This window comes from Theobroma cacao, chromosome 4 (assembly GCF_000208745.1).
Source record: "Theobroma cacao cultivar B97-61/B2 chromosome 4, Criollo_cocoa_genome_V2, whole genome shotgun sequence".
NCBI lineage: Eukaryota > Viridiplantae > Streptophyta > Magnoliopsida > Malvales > Malvaceae > Theobroma > Theobroma cacao.
Window position 1 is genome coordinate 14,506,023 of NC_030853.1, and position 18,988 is coordinate 14,525,010.

At 34.2% G+C, this 18,988-nt stretch overlaps 1 protein-coding gene and 1 long non-coding RNA gene across 3 annotated transcripts; both read right to left on the bottom strand.

The window, feature by feature from the left end:
* LOC18601485 (ABC transporter B family member 19) lies at positions 435–7,981 on the bottom strand. 2 transcript variants are annotated; one of them, XM_018119809.1, is made up of 10 exons: positions 7,736–7,981; positions 7,562–7,616; positions 6,944–7,119; positions 6,422–6,622; positions 5,816–6,075; positions 5,413–5,729; positions 5,100–5,323; positions 4,177–4,996; positions 3,804–4,045; positions 435–1,955 (listed from the first exon to the last, which is right to left on the bottom strand). In XM_018119809.1, the coding sequence occupies exons 1-10, from the start codon at positions 7,979–7,981 to the stop codon at positions 747–749; spliced, it is 3,750 nt and encodes a 1,249-aa protein (XP_017975298.1). In that variant the 3' UTR covers positions 435–746. The 2 variants fall into 2 exon arrangements, with proteins under 2 accessions (XP_017975298.1, XP_017975299.1); XM_018119810.1 differs by lacking the exons at positions 7,562–7,616; positions 7,736–7,981 and adding an exon at positions 7,219–7,240.
* LOC108661692 lies at positions 12,816–14,496 on the bottom strand. The gene is made up of 3 exons (XR_001927462.1): positions 14,460–14,496; positions 13,729–13,811; positions 12,816–12,856 (listed from the first exon to the last, which is right to left on the bottom strand). It is a non-coding gene; the product is annotated as an uncharacterized LOC108661692 (long non-coding RNA).

An 18,988-nucleotide genomic window follows, 5' to 3' on the forward strand; every position in this document is an offset into this window, starting at 1 on the left:
CATTCTGATAATTATAATAAAAGAAGCTTGCCCCATACTTCATTTTCATTTACTTGATGGAAAAATACACTGAATTCAAGTGTAAAGAAAAGGTGTTACAGGTGCAGGCAAGATTAAAAAAATGATCCAAGTTGGGGCCCTTTTTAGATATATGGATAGTGGGTCTTGACAACCATTCTTGCAGCATAGACGTAAGCTTTACAACTAACATCTTTGCTTTTACAATAATATCGTTACCATCTGCTAGGAATGAATATGTCTGTCTGTGCATTTTGTTAGAAAGAGATGAGTAGTTATCTTGTTAGTGCTAAACCATCTAGTACTTCATGTGGGCCTGGAAGCCATAAAAAAAGAAATGCCCTTTATCTACAACCAGAAAAGAACCCTTCAGCAAACACATGCAAGGAAAAGCTAGATCAAGAAAAAGGCTTTCACAAGGGCTGGAAAGGTGGTGTCTAGGGTTTGCACTTTATAGTATTATAAAATTTCAATTACAAAAAGGGCAAGTAAAGCCAATCAATCACCTGACCAACTGGATAGACACGGGGCTTGTGCACCATAGATATCAATAATTTAACATTTGCTACCCCATTGGAAATGGGGCAGTGGCTCTCAAGATACACTCTCCACATTCCAATATCTACAGCTATCATCATTCAAAAAAAAAAAGAAAGATAGAAACATAAGGTTAATGGGTCCCAACATAATTACCACCCAACAAGGCCATGTTGCTTCAACCAAAACTCTTATACGTGATGGTGTTGTAGTTGCAAGAGCCTAGAATACGCTCCTTCGGCTCGGCTAATCAATTCGGCGTGGCTGCCTTGTTCTACAATGCGCCCATCTTGCACCACTCCAATACTGTCAACATTTCTTATTGTCGAGAGACGGTGAGCCACAAGCACCGTGGTGCGGCCCCTCATTAGCCTTTCAAGTGCTTCTTGTAGTACACACTCTGATTCTGCATCAAGTGCACTAGTGGCCTCATCAAGTAATAGTATGGTTGGGTCCTTAAGCACAGCCCTCGCAATTGCAATTCTTTGTTTCTGACCTCCAGAGAGCTGAACCCCTCTCTCACCTACTGGTGTTTTGTACCCATCAGGCAATGCACTAACAAATCCATGCACATTAGCTGCACGGGCTGCTTCAATTACTTCCGCTTCAGTTGCCCCTTCTTTTCCATAGGCAATGTTATCAAAAATGCTGGCTGCAAAGAGGGCTGGCTCTTGTTGCACCAATCCAATTTTAAGCCTAAGAGACTTCAAGTTCAATCTCCGTATATCTTTTCCATCGATCATAACCTTTCCAGCAATAGGATCATAGAACCGCTCAATCAATGCAATGACTGAACTCTTGCCAGAGCCACTAGCCCCGACAAGTGCTTGGTTTTGGCCAGCACGGATTCGAAGGTTAAGGTCTTTAAACACACTGACATCAGGTCGTGAAGGATATGCAAAATCAACATGCCTAAGTTCAATTTCTCCACGAATTGATTCAACTGGCTCTCCCTCAGGATCATCTGGGTCAATCTTGGTTGAACGATCTAAAATGGAGAACACTGAACCGACAGCTTCACCACCCCTAATGATCTCAGGAGCAAGACTAACAGTTTCTGCCACAGAATTTGCTGTGACCACTAATACCACAAAAACCTTAATCACCTTAGAGAACGTGGAGACACCTTTGCTAACAAGGTGGGCGCCATACCAAAGTATGAGAGCTTCAGAGGCATAAAGAGCCAGTTGCGATAAGCCAAAGAGGAGGCCAGAAGTTTGGCTGCGGCCAAGGCTTCGCTTCTGTGGAACTCGGAGCTCATAGCAAAATAATGAGAGGATCTTGTTTTGTGCATTGAAGGCTGCAACTGTTCTGATATTGCTTACACCTTCACCAGCAATCATGCTAGTCTTGGCATGTGCCTTGGCGGTGTCACCAGCAAACCCTTTGAGAGAGAGTTGCTGCAGTGTAAAATTAAACAGAATTAACAGTCTGAAAACTGTATATATCAATTAAAAAGGAAGTTCAGTTAATTCAAGTAACGTGGGTCTTAAGACTTAAGACTGCAAAAGAGAAGTTAAGTCAATCAACTGGGTAATAAAAGCTTTCAATAAATACAGCATTAGAACAATAAAGTTACCAACATCTAAGTTCAATTAACGTTTATATGATAGCCTTTTGTTGAATATTTCAGAAAAAGATAAATATAAAAAAAGATTGAAGTCATTAACCTAACAGAATTACAACAACAAAAAAAGAATATTTGGTAACTGGTTAACTTAAGATAAAAGCTTTGTTCTCGTTTGTTTCTTTGTTTCCAGTTTGGAGCTTAGAAAATAGAGTCCGTCTTATAGCCAGTTTTTATGCAGCCCTGCTCCATCATCGTAACATTTGTTATTAATGGCACACAAGAAACAAATTTGATGTCTGGCAACTACCCCAGACGTGCACTTATCATATTCAATTTCAGTTGCTTAATCTAATCTCTATTTAGGGTAAAGAGATTTTATTTCTTTTTCCCTGTTCTTGTCCAAATTCCAAGCAGTTATCACTGCCTTAAGCTTCAATGGGGTGGGACCAATGAACATTAAGCCAAACCAGGCTTAACTTCATTGCTAGGACCAGGCAATAAAGCTCCGTCGACAAGGACAGAATTGTGATCATGACATTGTACACATATGTAAGTGTTGTGTAGTCCCCATTTCACTATTTAGAAAGCATGCGCCAACTTTTTAGCACGCAGAGTCAACCAACGGCCAGTTGGCCTCAGTTTGAAAAAACAAGCCCAGATTCTAAACCCCCCGTAAACTGAAGCCTAAACCCTTAAACGACAATAATGCACAAAGGATTTTACCGTGTGAAATATGCACCTCCCACACAAGTTATTACCCAGCTACAACATCCGCACTTTCTATCTCTTAGGCACTGCCATAACACTGTTCTACTGTCACAACCTGACACTCTCCAGGGAAATAAAAAACAAACAGAGAAAAAGAAGAAGATATTATCTTCAAAATATATTACATCATGAATTATATGATCACGGGAGAAGAATCTTTTGAAACTATCATACACTTTGGTGGCATCTGGTATATAGATGGATTGTAAACAAAGCTATCAAAGCTCACGTTCCTAGGAAAAACAGAACCCCTTTAACTTGGTCTCTAAAATCAGACAGAGAACTGATATACACTGTCTGGTGCAGTGTCGGTGCATTATAAAAAGGTGAGAGAAACTAGACAAGTTGAAAATTTGACTCGAGGGAAGAAAACCAAGGGAAAAAAAGAAGAAAATATAGTAGGTTATAACCTCGAGAATATAAGCTACTAACAAGAACACTTTCTCAGTAGCATGGAAGCTGATGGGTGACCAAGGAATCTTGGATATTTTATTGTTCATTGTTATTCATTGGGGTCATTTTATATTTGGGTTTTTTTTTTTTCAATTTCTAAAAGTTGATGCACCAAACTTGGAGGAAGCACGTGCAAAGAAGTGGGGAGGAGCCACGTTGGGTTTTCTTATTTTGTCGTTTGATGGAAAGTTAAAGTGAAGTTAGATTCCAGAGAGGAAAAGAACAAGAAATATGACACTGTATTATTATAGAGTTACTTATATGGCCCTAGTGGATTCAATAGTTTAAAAATGAATCCCGGGCAATGCAAACATTTCTTTTGAAGTAGCATAGTTTTGGGGTTTTTGGACTGTGGACTTGGACCACATTAGTCGAGAAAATGGTGAAATTATAGCTTAATTATCACTTAGAAAAGAAGGGGGATAGAGAGAGAGGCAAAAAAAAAATGGGTGGTTACCTGAGCAAAGTTTGCAAGGACTAGAAGAGGGAAGGTACCAAGGATGAGAAGTGAGACCCTCCATTCTACTATGAAGGCAACGATGAATGAGGTGAGGAGTGAAGTCATGTTTTGCAGTATCACCGAGATCCTCTCAGCTATCGCAGATTTCACATCAGCAGCATCAGTTGCCAATCTGGCTGCAAGAAGGCTTGAATTATGCTCTTCCTCATCGAACCATCCGACTTCATTCCTTAGAATTGCTAAAGACAAGAAAACACCACAAAATTAACATCCTTACCATGAAATTGCTAGGCAATGTATACTTCTTCCGTATCTCCTCCCTCCCCAAAAATTACAAAAAGAAAAGCCAACTAGGGTTGCAAATTAGTACCTCCAAGCATCATCCTCCTCACTCTTGTTGTGAGGTTTTCTCCCATAATACTGAAGAAATAATGCTGAATCAAATATGCAATGACAGCATATAGACCAGCTCCAATGTAAATGAAAACATATTCTTTTGTCTTTCTTTCCATAGACGTAGGATTTGTATAGTAGAAGACCTCAATCATATTGCTCATCACAATGGCAAAAGTTGGTCCAATAAAACCAGAAAGCACAGAACCAACCGCTCCCATGATTGAATAGGGCCATTCAGGAGCATTTAGCTTGAGAAGCCGGCAGAAATAGCCATCTGGAGCAGGATTTTTACGGTCTGTCTCGGCATTTGAGATCATCTCTATTCGGCCATCAGCACCAGTACTGTAAGAATAGCTCAAGTTCCGCAAGCTGCCTGACCGGAGGCTTAAGGACTTAGTTGATAGTGAATGACTTAGACGTGATGAACGTGAACGGCGAGTTGATGGGTTAGCAAAATCTCTATTTCCCACCATTTCTTGGAATCGGATTAATGAAGCATATGCCCCTGCCTTAGCAATCAATTCTTCATGAGTTCCTGTCTCAACAACTTGTCCTTGCTGTATAACAGCTATTGAATCAACATTCCTTATGGTGGAGAGGCGATGTGCAACAACTACAGTTGTTCTCCCTACCATGAGACGGTCAAGAGCTTCCTGAACAATACTCTCAGAGCTTGCATCCAGAGCACTTGTTGCTTCATCAAGGAGCAAGATCTTAGGATTCTTCAACATGGCTCTAGCAATTGCAATTCTCTGTTTTTGGCCACCAGAAAGTTGGACTCCTCGCTCTCCCACCTGAATTTGGATTGAGATGCCCATACAAACAACATTTTGTGATACAAATTAGTTTGGGGCTAAAAATTAAATTTGAACTGGAGTACCAAGAAGTTGCACCAACCTGAGTGTTGTACCCATTAGGAAGTAGGGTAATAAAGCTGTGAGCATTTGCAGCAGAAGTAGCAGCTTCAACTTCATCCATTGTTGCATCAGGTTTTCCATAGAGTATGTTTTCGAGGATGGTAGTTGCAAAGAGAGCAGGTTCCTGATTCACAAGTCCAATCTGATCACGTAACCATTTTAGTTGCAGTGTTTTTATATCCATATTATCCAACAAAACCTGTCCTGTTTAGACAAAAAGAAATATCAGCTCTATGATCCAGGGGGCAAAGAATATATTTAATCTTCAAACATGACAAAAGTCTCTTAATTACCCTGGTTAGGATCATAGAACCTCTCTATCAGAGAGACAACAGTACTCTTCCCTGATCCACTACCACCAACAACTGCAACAGTCTTTCCTGCAGGAAAGAAGATTGAAAAATTGCGAAAGATGATCACATCTGGTCTTGATGGATAGCTGAAAGTTACATCCTTGAATTCTATATTGCCATTAACCTCAGGCAGTACTTTTCCATCAGAATGGTCTTGGATTATGGAGGGCTTTTGCTTGATAATCTCCATCAACTTGTAACCAGCTGTTTTGCCTTTACTAAATGCCCCAAGATTGGAAAATGACTGTCCCAAACTCCTGCAATAGAAAACAATTAAAATCGACAATTAAGCTTAATTCATCTTCAATCACAAAAGATAAGATACATGAGCTTAATATCTTACATGCCACCAACAATGGCAGAGAAAATTGCTGTGAATGCCTTCCCCCCGTCTGTCTGTCCATTCCTGATAAAAACACCAGCATACCAGAACACAAGGGCCCAAGACATGCAAGCTATGCCATATGTACACCCTAGCCCCAAACCCTTGGCCATGCCAGCCTTATATCCAAGTTTTAGCGTGTTCTGTATTGCATCTGAGTAGGAATTAAGGGCCTTGCTCTCACCAACATACGAATATACAGTACGAACTTGTGCAATGGCCTGTCCACATGATTAAAGACTTAGGCAACCAGGCAGAAAAAATTAAATTAATAACATAATGCTCCCAAAGATGAAGGTGTTATACTGTAATATGGGATAAATTTCTGATAACAGAAATAAAAATGAAATTTGAAATTCCATCAGGAATTTGGAAAGTGATAGTGATAAAGTTGAAAGAAAATCGACTCCGTTGAGTGTTACACGGTAGAAGGCAGTGTAACAGATACTTCATTATTACAAACCACATGGAAGAAAAATAGTCCACAACCACAATATAACAAACAAGATATACCAGTTATAAAATATTACAAGTTAATTTATGGTTTCTTAGGCCAAAATAGCTCACCTGCTCGGCAATTATGCCAGCATTTGCATAGGATTCCCGGCTCTTGGAAGTGAGGCCGGTCAGAGTATAGGCATATAAGCCACCAGCAAAAGCAATTCCAGGGATCACTGCCACACTTAGCAGTGCTAACCTCCAGGCTGATACAAAACCAACCACCAAACCAGCCAGGAAAGTTGACAAATAATGTATGAAGTTCCCAACCTAAAGAAAAGAAAATATATGTTAGTCCTTAATGCTTAAAGAAACTCTTATTTCATTCCATTGATCACTTGAGAAACCAAATGGAGAACGTTCAAACAAAATATGCCCGCGCACGATCACACAGATATGCTAACGTGCACGGTCAAAGATTCAAGCCCGAAATAATAAGGTAGGGGACCCGCATTTATGTATAAGCAACAAACCCAGATTAGCCAGTTGAAAATTAACGCCGTGGCCAGCATCAGATTACACCCATAAAACAGAAAAAAGCGAAAAAATAAAAATAAAAAAAGGGGGGAAAACAACAACCAACCAACCTACCTTCTCACTGATGGCATCTTGGACAAGTAGAGTATCAGTTGAAACACTAAAAACAATATCCCCAGTTCTTGCATCAGTGTCAAAGAATCCAACATCTTGCTTCAACACTGCTTCTAAATACTTCTTTCTCAATGTACTTACTTGCCTTTCCCCAGTGTACATCCAACATGCAATCTCTGGTTACCAGAAGAAGAAAACCAAATAGTAAAGTTTTCACTTTTTTAACAGCTAAAATTAACAGCTAGCTACCACAGTAAGAAATCAAATGTACTTACAATGAAAGAGATGGGACTATAGTGGAAGATAATGTCGAAAATATATAACTTAAAAGAAATGAAAATGAGAAATTTATTAAAAGGGTATTGAGATTGACGAGTGAAGAAACAAAAGGACAAAGAGACAGCCCTTAAGACCACGTGGGCACACACCCACCGGTCCGTTTTTGGTTGAACTGGCTACACTACACGAGTCACTTATGACTGAGCCCATGGTGCAACAACTGTACTGTTGCCTGAACGATTCCTTTCAAAGATTGTATACATTTAAAAGAAAAAGGCCTCAACTCTTAAGTCTTAACCAAAAAATAAAAAATCAAAAGAATAAGAAAATGAAATATACCTGCATAAGATGATAGGCAGACAATAAGACCAAGATACACAAAATAGAGTGCATACTGCATTAAAACAACAACAAAATTAACAGATCTTAGATCTAAAAACGTTTAAGAAAAAGTTATAGTAAAACAGAGAAAAAGAAAATTTTTGATTTGATAAAGAAAAAAAAGAAACAAACCTTGGCAACTTCATGAGTCATTTTGGACAAATCAGATTGGTTTTTTCCAAAGCCATTAACCATTTCACCAAATAATAAGAAGAAAACAGGCATTGAGGAACCATGGATAATAGCTCCCAAGCTACCAGAGATCATCAAGAAATAATCATATTTGTCTGCAAAAGAGAAAAGTTGGTAAAATGGCAAGCTTTGTTCTTTTTTTTTTTCTGCTTCCGGGACTGCCTTTGTTTCTGTTGTTTCAGCCATTGTAAACTCAAAATCAAAGCTAAACCAACTTTTTGAATGGAAAAACAAAAAAAAAACCAAGATAGAAAGGAAGCAAGAGCTAAAATGAGTTGAGTTGGGTTGACTCAGGGAAATTGAGTTAAAATTTTTGATTGAGAACAGCCATAAGGAAGAAAGAGAGAGAGACAGAGAGAGAGACAGGGAGGAGGATCTGGGGAGTGAAAGAAATGAGAGATCTAAAGGCCCTTTCTTTTTCTCTCTCTCTCTCTTCCTCTTTTTTAAGGTCTCGAAAATCTGACAATGTCGTTTTTGAGTTTATCAGTTCGAGAACTAAGCAGAAGAGAAGAAAAAAAAAAAGGAAAGGGCAAAGCACAAAGAGAGTGTTTGAGTGAGTGAGTGTATATATAGAGAGAGAAATTGTAAAGTTATACAAGAAAGAGAATGCATGTGTAAGACCATTGGTCAAACCAAAAGAGTTTTTCTGGCTCAAAAATTAATATTTCGATGAAACAGAGTAACATTTTTTTTTCTTTTTTTCAAATAATAACTCTTTTTGGGCAGGTAAATTGGTATAGATTTTTCTGTCCTAAAGTTCGAGGTTAAACTTACATTTAAGGTTAACATCAATACAAATTCATTAACATAAGATCATCCAATAGTTTCCAATTCAATATCATTGAAAAATGGAAATTTAAGGAAAGAATTTGTAATTGATTTATTTTCCCTTTTCTAAATTTAGTAAAAATAATATTTTTATTTATTTTTAACTAGTATTAATGGACAAACTAATTTCTTGTTAATAGTTTTTTGTTGTTATTGTTGTTGCTGTTGTTGTTAAAATAAGAAACTTAAAAGGAAAGTTTTACCAAATAAAACTAAAGATTTTAAATATGAAATTGATGTTTGAAGATTGAAGCACGTTAACTGTAATTACGAAAGGGGAAGTTAGTTTTCTGATCCAGGTTAAACTCGAATGAGAGAATCTGGTTAACTGCAAAAAAATGTTCTGCTCTGTTGGCTGGTTTTGTCTTGGTTTTTGTGATTGGAAGGTTATTGTATAATGTAATATATATATACATATATATGTTGCAGGTCACAATTTCAGAAACAGTGAGACAAAGGAAATTTACCCTTTGAGAATTTATACAGAATTGACATGGTAGTGAAACAATCATCCCAAAAAAAAGATATTATTATGGTAGTGAAAAGAAGGTACTGTACTTGTCATGATTTTATTGGTCTTCATTTTTTTTGTAAAATACTACTAATAATCACTGAAAGTGTTATGTAATGATAGTTTATTAGCTTTCCTTTTTGGTTAAAGGCTTTTGTATTTTTGTGATTTTGCATTTCCATAAAAAAAAATTAAAAATTTTGTTAAGTCATTTGCAGAGAAGCCCTTTCATTCACTGACAATTTGCATGTGTCATTGCAGGCTGCAGCCTCTTTTCTCAGGATGCCTACATATTTTTTGGTTTCTGGTACTTTTTATCCTCTGGTATTAGTTTCCCACCAGGAGTACTTACTCCAATGAGCTATGAACTGGATTTTTTGCCACCAAAGTGATAGATTTGCATTAAGTATGTGAATAAATTTCATTAGATATATTCAATTTTATTACAAATTAAGTGAGAGGACCAAAAGAGAACCTTTTTCCTAATAGAATCGATCTCTTGTTTTCAGTACATGAGTCAAATTATCAACTAAAAAGGTTAAAAAGTTAGCATACATCTAATAAAAGAAAAAGTAGAGTGGTAAGGAGACTTGAATATGAAACATTGGTTTGTGTTTTAGAGGAACAAATACGCATATGGAGCAAAATATGCCTGATCTGCTTTACAATAGTTAAACAATAATAAACTACACTAACAAGCTAGGATGTAGGAAGTTTCTTGGTAATAATTGGATGTTCACATAAGAAATTAAATACCCAACATGGACTTGAAATAAACTAATTGTGATTTCCACTACCAAGAGCTATTTAAAATCTAGAAAATATCCATCCTTGTATATAAAGCATGCACATCATATCTTCACAATCTTTATAATATCTTCTAATGCTAACAAATCCCACAACTATACATGCTTTATGCCAAAAGGCAACCAAAAAATTACCCAGATAATGTTACTGCTAATTTGTTTCAAATAACATCAACAAGTTCATGGCTGCCCTAAATATTCCTAGAGAAGAATTATTTATGGGATGATGCAAAAGTTTACTGGGGGAACAGTGGTTTTCCTGAACCCAACGGTCCACAATCAATTCATCCAAACTTCAGTCTAGTATAACTGGAAGTTCATAATAAATTGCTAGGTCCCAAGTGTATGAATGTGCCATCAGAAAGGCTCAGAAACTTGGCAACTATACCATGGGTTTTGGCCTGCAGGTTCCAAAAATCTTCTCACAGGGAAATGTAGTTTCCTCGTTATTCCTGCAGTTACTATTACAATGCCTTACCATTCTGTTCTCTGCTACAGCATTTTCAGGCTAAAACAACAGATATAGACAGGGAAATGGAAGGATTCATATTACATTTTTGGGAGTCGCAGGGTTAGTATTAGATTGGGTCAGAAAGAAAAAGGATAAATGTTTCCGCTTACTTCACTAAAGGCTGGATGGTGACTTGAGAGCAAGGGGTTAAATATCTTCTACACCTTCGGAATCGTCTTACTATTCTCCTAAGAAAGAGTAACGAGTAACAAGGGTTCCATTATGTCCAAAATATTACAAAATTTCGAAAAGTCCATGTCCATATTTGAATCCTTACTCGTACGCAAACCGACTTTGTTTTGATCTTAAATGGGTGGTTATATGTAGCATTCAAAACAATTTGACAATTTGACAATGAAAATGCAAAGGATAATGTTTCTCTTGAGAATTTTAATGGTTAAATTATGTGTGATGGATTGACTAGTATTACAATAGCAATGGCTGTAGACGATTGAGACGGAATCAAGTTGGTAACAACTAACTATGCTCTCTTGTTCAAAGGAATGTTTTCCAAGTCAAATCTACATTGTTTCCAGACTATTGAGAAGGTACAAGGGATAGAAGTCGTTATATGCATTTAATCCACTCAATACGTGAGATATGAGATATATTAGTAAGGGAAATGGTATCCATTCCCAAACTTTGTAGATTATTTCCAAAAAATTACTTTGTTTCTTAACAAAAACATGCACGTTACTTATGTAATTTTATATAATGTAAAAATTTATTGTCACACCTCAAACTCAAGGTTTTGGGACCTAACAGACGTCATATGCTTATGAGATGAATCCCTTAAGCATGTAAGGTAGCAATGTCATACTTAATCAAATACACTATGTCCAATGTCTTTTCAAAATCTACACTTTACAAGATTCTCAATTCTCCAAATATAACACAAGCATGTAAGGCAACAACATCATACTTAATCAAATGCACTATGTCCAATGTCTTTTCAAAATCTACACTTTACAAGATTCTCAATTCTTCAAATATAATATTAAAATACAATTCTCCCAAAGATTTAAAATTGAATACTCACATCATAGCTTATAATTATCCAAGGGCATATGTAAATCTTGCAAACCAAAACTCTCGCCAAGCAAGTCTAACTTTCAAACATGCAAAGATGTCGAAACTTGTAAAATGATGAGAATTAAAGGAATGAGTACAACCACTCAGTAAGTAACTAACATCCCTTCAACCTAATTAAGCATGTTCAAAACATTTAGACCAAAATTATCAATATTCATATAGATATCAAGACAGAATTTTGGATAATCTCATTTAGAATCATATATTTTAAAATTTCATTTTCAAATAATGGAAGTCAATATAATTTCACTTCTGATAACGAAGTTGAACAAAATTTTGAAACTTTTAGATGACAAAAAAAAAAAACATAATTTCACACTAAATTCAAATTTTTTTGGTCTCTTATAATATGCTACGACCACACTTAACTCCTGTGGCATAAGTTAAAATAAAGACCACAATTAATCCCAATGGCATGGGTTAGAATCAAAACCACAATTAACCCTAGTGACATGAGACAGAAGTATATCAAAAGCTACCATTGACTAAACTGAACAGATATCACAAATACCACTATTTTGTAATCAATGTTGCGGTTGGGAGATCAATTTCTAATTACAGAATACATGTCGACATGACTAACATTTACCATTGGCAAGATCAGAGCATAGCTATACTAGGAGACAAAACAAAAATATAAATTTTTAGATTACTTAATTTCACAAAATAGTGTATCCACTTTCTCAAAACATATCTCTTGCACATATAAAACATAATCATTTCAAACTAAGTATTCATAAAGATAATCATATATGCTGTCACGACTCAGAACTCCCCTCGAGCCTATGACAACCGTCGCGATGCCTCGATTGACACTCATTACCCGTAATGTCAACCGGAACCCCGCAAGGCATTAATATCAGCTTGTTACTTCCCCTGTGAGTAGCTATGGTCAATTACCACGTTCTAAAAGATTTTAAACTGTTTTCAATTTAAAATAAAAAAAAATAATTTTCGTCTCATAGGGGTATTTTGATCATTTTTTTCAAAATTTTTGAAATTCGGTAAAATGTGATATACAAGTACAAAACACATAATTTATAATCAAAATGAGTTTAAAAGTCTAAAATCTTCATTTAAAACGAAACTATACTTATTTGGATATAATAGAAAAATAAAAGAAATATTAAGTAAAATATATATCAATTCCTATATACAGTAGTACAGATAACTAGAGTATGAAATTTAATTTATAGTAATAAGTGAGACCCCTGAATATTTAAAAGTAAAGAGGACTGTGAACCTAGAGTTTGAAAAATGCAATTCCAATGGTAGTCCTCGATGCGATCAGCTATCTACAGTCTATTCTGAGCCTGAAATGGGTGGAAAGGAGGGTGGTGAGATTATAAAATTTCAGTGAGTAAATAAATACCATCTAAAATATCTAAAGTCGAGTAAATGAAGACAGATAAAATAAATCATCATGCTTTAATTTATCATCTTTCAACTCATTTCAACCAAATAAAATTTAATTCATTTAAATCGAGTAATCAACATGGCTTATGAATTTCTTAAAACTTGGCTCATGCCAAAAATTATTCTCATACTCAGTTATCAGGGATACCTTGGTCGAAGGCTATCCCAAACTGAGTCCGCCAAGGCTATTAAAAAGTTATATACTCATAAATCATGTTTTTATTTAGAAAATATAGTCGTTCCTTGGCGTTGACCGAGTTCCCCCTCACGTGGTGGTTTGGCGTGAAGTGAACTCTAAAAGTTATACCTCGGGAGTTACCCTACTTGCCTCTCCAACCGAGGTAAAATATGTCAGGATTCCGTGCCCCTCTAATAGGCTAGTCCACAGAACCCAGCCCACTGCAGCAAGCAATACCCACCATACAATAAAATTTTGACAGCACGACAGGGTTAATTTAATACTACCCAGCCTGTAAATGTAAAATAGAACAATTCATACAGTTCACAAAAACCACAACCCAGCCAGTCATGCCAACACATTAACATAAGCCATTTATTCAAATCATAAATTTACAACATATCAGTGGTCTCCAATTACTCTATTTTTCAAAATCATTATTCGATTTCAAGACAATTTATAAAATCATTTCGTTTAAACACATTTTATTTATAAAACATAAAGATTTGTCATTTAAACTCATTTTCCATAAAATCATAAAATTGGATAAAAACTACTTTAGATAATTAAGACGATAGTAAGATTACTCACTATTTCAGGAGTTGAATTTCTAAAGTACTCTGATTATCGATCCTCGGGTACAATTTTCTTGCCCTTGTTGGAGGACTCACCACCTTGACACAGTACAAAATCGAGAAACTTATTACATTGGTACTAAATTGAAATTAAACTAATTTACACTAATGCATGATATGGAATGCAAAATGTCCGATTAATTGTTTAAATGTGATATTCGACCTAAGTCACACTATACTTGGTCTAATCGGCTAAAATCTCCAATTTAACTTTAAATCAATTCTTCTTACTTTCTACACTCCAAGTATACCTAAATTACCTCAGTGAATGTGAATGAGATTCAATTTATCAGTCTCGGGTCAATAATCACACATGTCTATACGTTGAGCAAAAATTCAGATTTTCACACCAAAATTTCCCATTTAATTTCTAACCTCACCAAACATCAAATATCACCAAAATATCATGAAATATCATCAATTTTAGCCTCAATATTCTCTCTAGAAAATTCGGCCTCTTATGGGTAATGGGAGAAAATGAATTTTTCTTGTCGGCTTTTCTTGCTCACATCACTAACTAACTAAAAACACTAACATAACTTGAAATCAAATCAATCCAACATCATTCTCTCTCCATACTTATTCGGCCAGCCATGAATTCACCATAAAAACATGAAATTTAATCATGAAAAATAAGGAGAAATGCATGGGAAAGGTAGATCACAAGTCAAAATCAAGAAATTTTACCTTTGATTGCTTGATTACTTAAAATCCACCAATTTTCCCTTGAATTTTCCCACCTAGGTTTCTTGTTCTTCTTTTCTTCCTTTTGTTTTCCTTTGGCCGGCCATATGAAGAAAATGGGCTGATTTTGTGCTAAATTTAAAGTTAAATAATAAATGGTTATAAACTTGACACATGTCACCTTATTATGGTCCATTTGTAATTTCTTAACTATTAAGCTTTCTCTGTCCACCATATAAATTTCTTCAATTATCCATGATAATATTGGATAAAATCCATGTGCTGGACAAGTGTCAGGTGGTGTAAAATTATAATTTTGCCACTGAGGTGGCAAAATTACCATTTTACCCTTATGTTTCGAAAAATACTGAGATTACAATTTTGCACTTCTCAACCTCAAATCATACTCCAATAAGTCAAATGTGATCAAAATCTTTCAAAAAAATTCCCATTTTGTCCTTGAGTGGCAAAATTACCATCTTGCCCTTGTATAGTGAAATTTTCTGTTTGACTCCAAATTGATCCTCGAACTCCAAATCACTATTTTAAATCATTCATGGATTGTAAAATTTTCAATTTCACCATAAAATCTCTATTTGATTTAGTTTGAGGCTTAAATCAACTTTGTTGTACCTTTAGGTACAATACCAACTTTTGTAAATTTTTCGAAACTCTCATATCATGCAAACATACTATCCATCACATGTATGTCCTGTTAAGCATTTTATAAGGTCGGGCTTTACATATGCATACATTAAACAAAATCATATTCAAATTTCAAAATAAAAAATCATACTTTGCATAATTTATATTCTAAATCCAACATACGACAATTATATATATACATTTTGCATGCTCAATCCGATTTTAACAAATCATAGGATAAAATATATTATACATAATATACGAAATTCAAATTCACATTGAGGCTAATTTTTAGGGTATAAAAACATCGAAGGGATATCAGTCATTTACTTGATTCATTAACAAAAATCAATGGACAAAGAATCAGAGTCCTCTTGAAGCTTATTAATTCAAAGTACTCGAAATTGGAAACCAACATTACTACTTATCAAAACGAACCATGACTCCCTGCTGGTCATTCTAAATCATTTAGGGTATAGTACCTATTTTGCTAACTAAAACTAATTTTGATTAAAAATAAAAATTAATTTTTTAATAATTTATAAATATGTAAAACATTCAAAACTTAGAAACTTATAGGACAAAATACAAAATCAATAACAAATATAAGTTTGATGGAAATATTTCAAATGCTAATTAAACTTTAACTCTTGAATATTGTTAAAAATTTTTTCGAAATCTGCCAATTCAAAAATAATTTTTCAAATAAATATTTATTCATAAAAAAATTTCGCTAAAATTCAAATATCTTAAATTTCTGAAGTTTCTATCAAAGTAGGTCAAATATAGGTCACGAATAATTTTCAAAATAATTAAAAATGAATTTTTTATAAATTTTGAAATTTCATATTTTTATGACCATTTGGCTTACTTCAAGCACTTATAACTTTTAACTCGAATTGTTTCCAGTGATAAACTCAAAACCAAATTGAAGTATTCATATCACACTATAACATTAAAATTACTTTTGATAAAAAAGATTGCAAAATTTCCAAGTTACAAAAGCCAAAATTTTAAAAATCATTACTGAAATACCCATATTTCTAGGTTTCCAAGTTCAATGAGTATACTTTGAGGTTTTGATTCTCTTAACATAGAAAGCTCCTAACTGAGCCATTAACACCAAATTAAGCAGCACAATTCACACTACAAAAAGCTCTCAAAGAAACGACTCAAAATGTTACCGAAATATTGAGTTTCGGTGACCTAAAGTTCGGTTATCAAAACTATTAAAAACGATTTCCAATCAATTTCAAAAATTCATATCTTTCTAATCACAAAGCCAAACGAGATGCTGAAAAAACTATTAGAAAGATCTTTTCAAAATCTTTCCGTTGGTACCCATCTTTCCACAGGAAAGTCACCGAAACAATACCGAATTTGAACGAAAGTTAAAGAAACATAACCTAATCTTAGGGATTTTTATTTCAAACTATGCAAAATACAATTTTCATAAGTTAGAGTTTGATCGTACCTTAATCACTACTTTCTTGAATATATTTTTCCTTTTTTTTTCCTTCTTCTTCTTTTCTAAGATTAGTTTTTTTTTCTCAAATGGTCTTCCTCTTTTGACTGTATTTTTTAAACGTTATAATGAAAACTGACCTTATCGTCATCCATCTGCTTTTCTCTTAAATGAGGTAAATAATTGATATTGTGCAATTGACATTAACTAAACTACTTTATTTGCTTAAAAACCCCTTCTTCTATGCTTTCTCTATTGATAAACCCAAAAGTCCCATCTACAATTAAAAAAAAAAGTTGTACTTATATTATATTTATTTTTTTAATGTAAACTATAACTAAATACTTACTAATTTTTTTTATATAATTAATTTGTTGGTTCCAAAGAGCGTGCTAGAGGGGGATTAATGACACTTTCCAATTAACAAGTAAACTTTTTCGAAGTAAAGAGTTGATCAAGGGAATTTGAAAATGAAAGTTTAAAACTTACTGGAGGAATGATTTAAGTGTTAAGAAAAAAGAAATAAAAGAAAGTAGACAAACCACAATGATTTATAGTAGTTCGGTCCCCTTGACCTACATCCACTACGTTGATCTCTCAATCAAGGATTTTCAAACCAATTCACTAAAATCAGTAGAATTCTCAAGCTTCCACTAAGTTTTTACAATGGCTTTTCACATGCTCAGCCACAACCTTTAACAATGGTTTTTTCTAAGATCAACCAAAACCCAAAACTAATTTTTTTAAGCTTAAGTTAGAACCTACAACAACAACCAAACCGACCCAAGCTTGATCTATCCCTTAGAGTGTCTCACACTCTAAGTAAATAAATAAAAGAGCAAAGATGAAGTACAATTGATTATCTAGCTGATCTATGATGTACAAAGTTAAGCTCTATCACTTTTTCAAAGGATGGGAGTGAAATACAAGTGTTAAAAGAAGAGTGTTGGTCTTCTAAGCTCAAAATCACTTTGAATGGCTTTTCTATATCATTTTTGACTGTTTAAGAGGCTTTAAATACTTGAAAAAATCACCTTTGGCAGTTGGAGACAAAAACTAGCCATTTCTAGCCGTTATTTTGTCCTTTTGTGCTTAAATTCAAATGTGTAGACAGTGCTTCATTAACCGATTAAAGGTATGCTTTAACTGATTAAGTCTTCTTTGACTTACACATTGTTTCTTTGTGTTAACCAATTAATGATAGCTTTAACTAATTAATAACTTTCTGTTTTCAAGCACTGTTTTTGGCCAGCCTCTTTTCAACAGATTAATACTCTTTTTAATTGATTGAAGTTTCTCTCCATTCATCCTTAATTAATTAAAATGGGCTCCAACCAATTAAGAGTTCTTCAACTGTAAATCTCTTGGTTTGGTACCTTGGACGGTCATCAATATTTTGAATTTGAATTTTGGCACTCTTAACACTTTAACTTTAACCTTTAACGAGTTAACTCTTTTCCTTTAACCGATTAAAAGGCTTTTGTTTTGCATCCAACACCCATTTAACTGATTAAACCTTGTGTTAATCAATTAAGACCTTTCTGTCTGTCCTTAGTGTAGCACCCAAAATTGCTTTAATTGATTAAGGATTTGTGTTAATCAATTAAGACTAATCTATCTTCATTAAAGCATTTTCTTTTTTGCTTGCTTAACCAATTAACCCATCTTACAACTAAACAAGCATCTTGAATTGCTTTCAAATACCAAATATATTAATGAATTTAAGTTTTCTCTTGCACACTTAAATAATATAATTAGACATTAATGAATGAGAATGTTTTGTTATCATCAAAAGCATATGGAGTCAGCATTCTCTCTCTTTTATTTTTTATGATGACAAAACACTTATTGATCAAGAGTGCAATGTTTATGTTCAATATGAATACTTCAAATCTTTATGCATAATGAGTTGCTCCCCCTTAGTTAATGCATCTAGTTTTCTTTAATGATTTGTAATAAAATATTTATAACATCCACAGTAACTCAACAAGATATACAATATCCATAGTAGTTAAGGAAGATATATTAAATATCCATAATAACTAGCACAAAATATTCAACAAAATCATAACTAAGCATCACACACATAAATTAAACATGAAAACCTATCAAACTCTATTTAACTTAGTCTTCCTTTTCTCATTTTTTGTCATCATTAAAAAAGATATTTAAAACTCATTTTTCATGAGTATATCTAAATTTTCTTTTAATCTTTAAATCAAACTTTAATGAATACAAATTATAAGCGCTCATACACCTAACTCATACAAGCTTATAGATATAGTTCAATAACTTCAAAAGTAAAGTTTGTCACTATGTAAAAACAAATGTATGGAAGTTAAATCATTTCAAGAATTTCTCAAAGATCACTCAAATAATGTTCAAGCAAATTTGATCTTTTTGTCATAATCAAAATTATAAT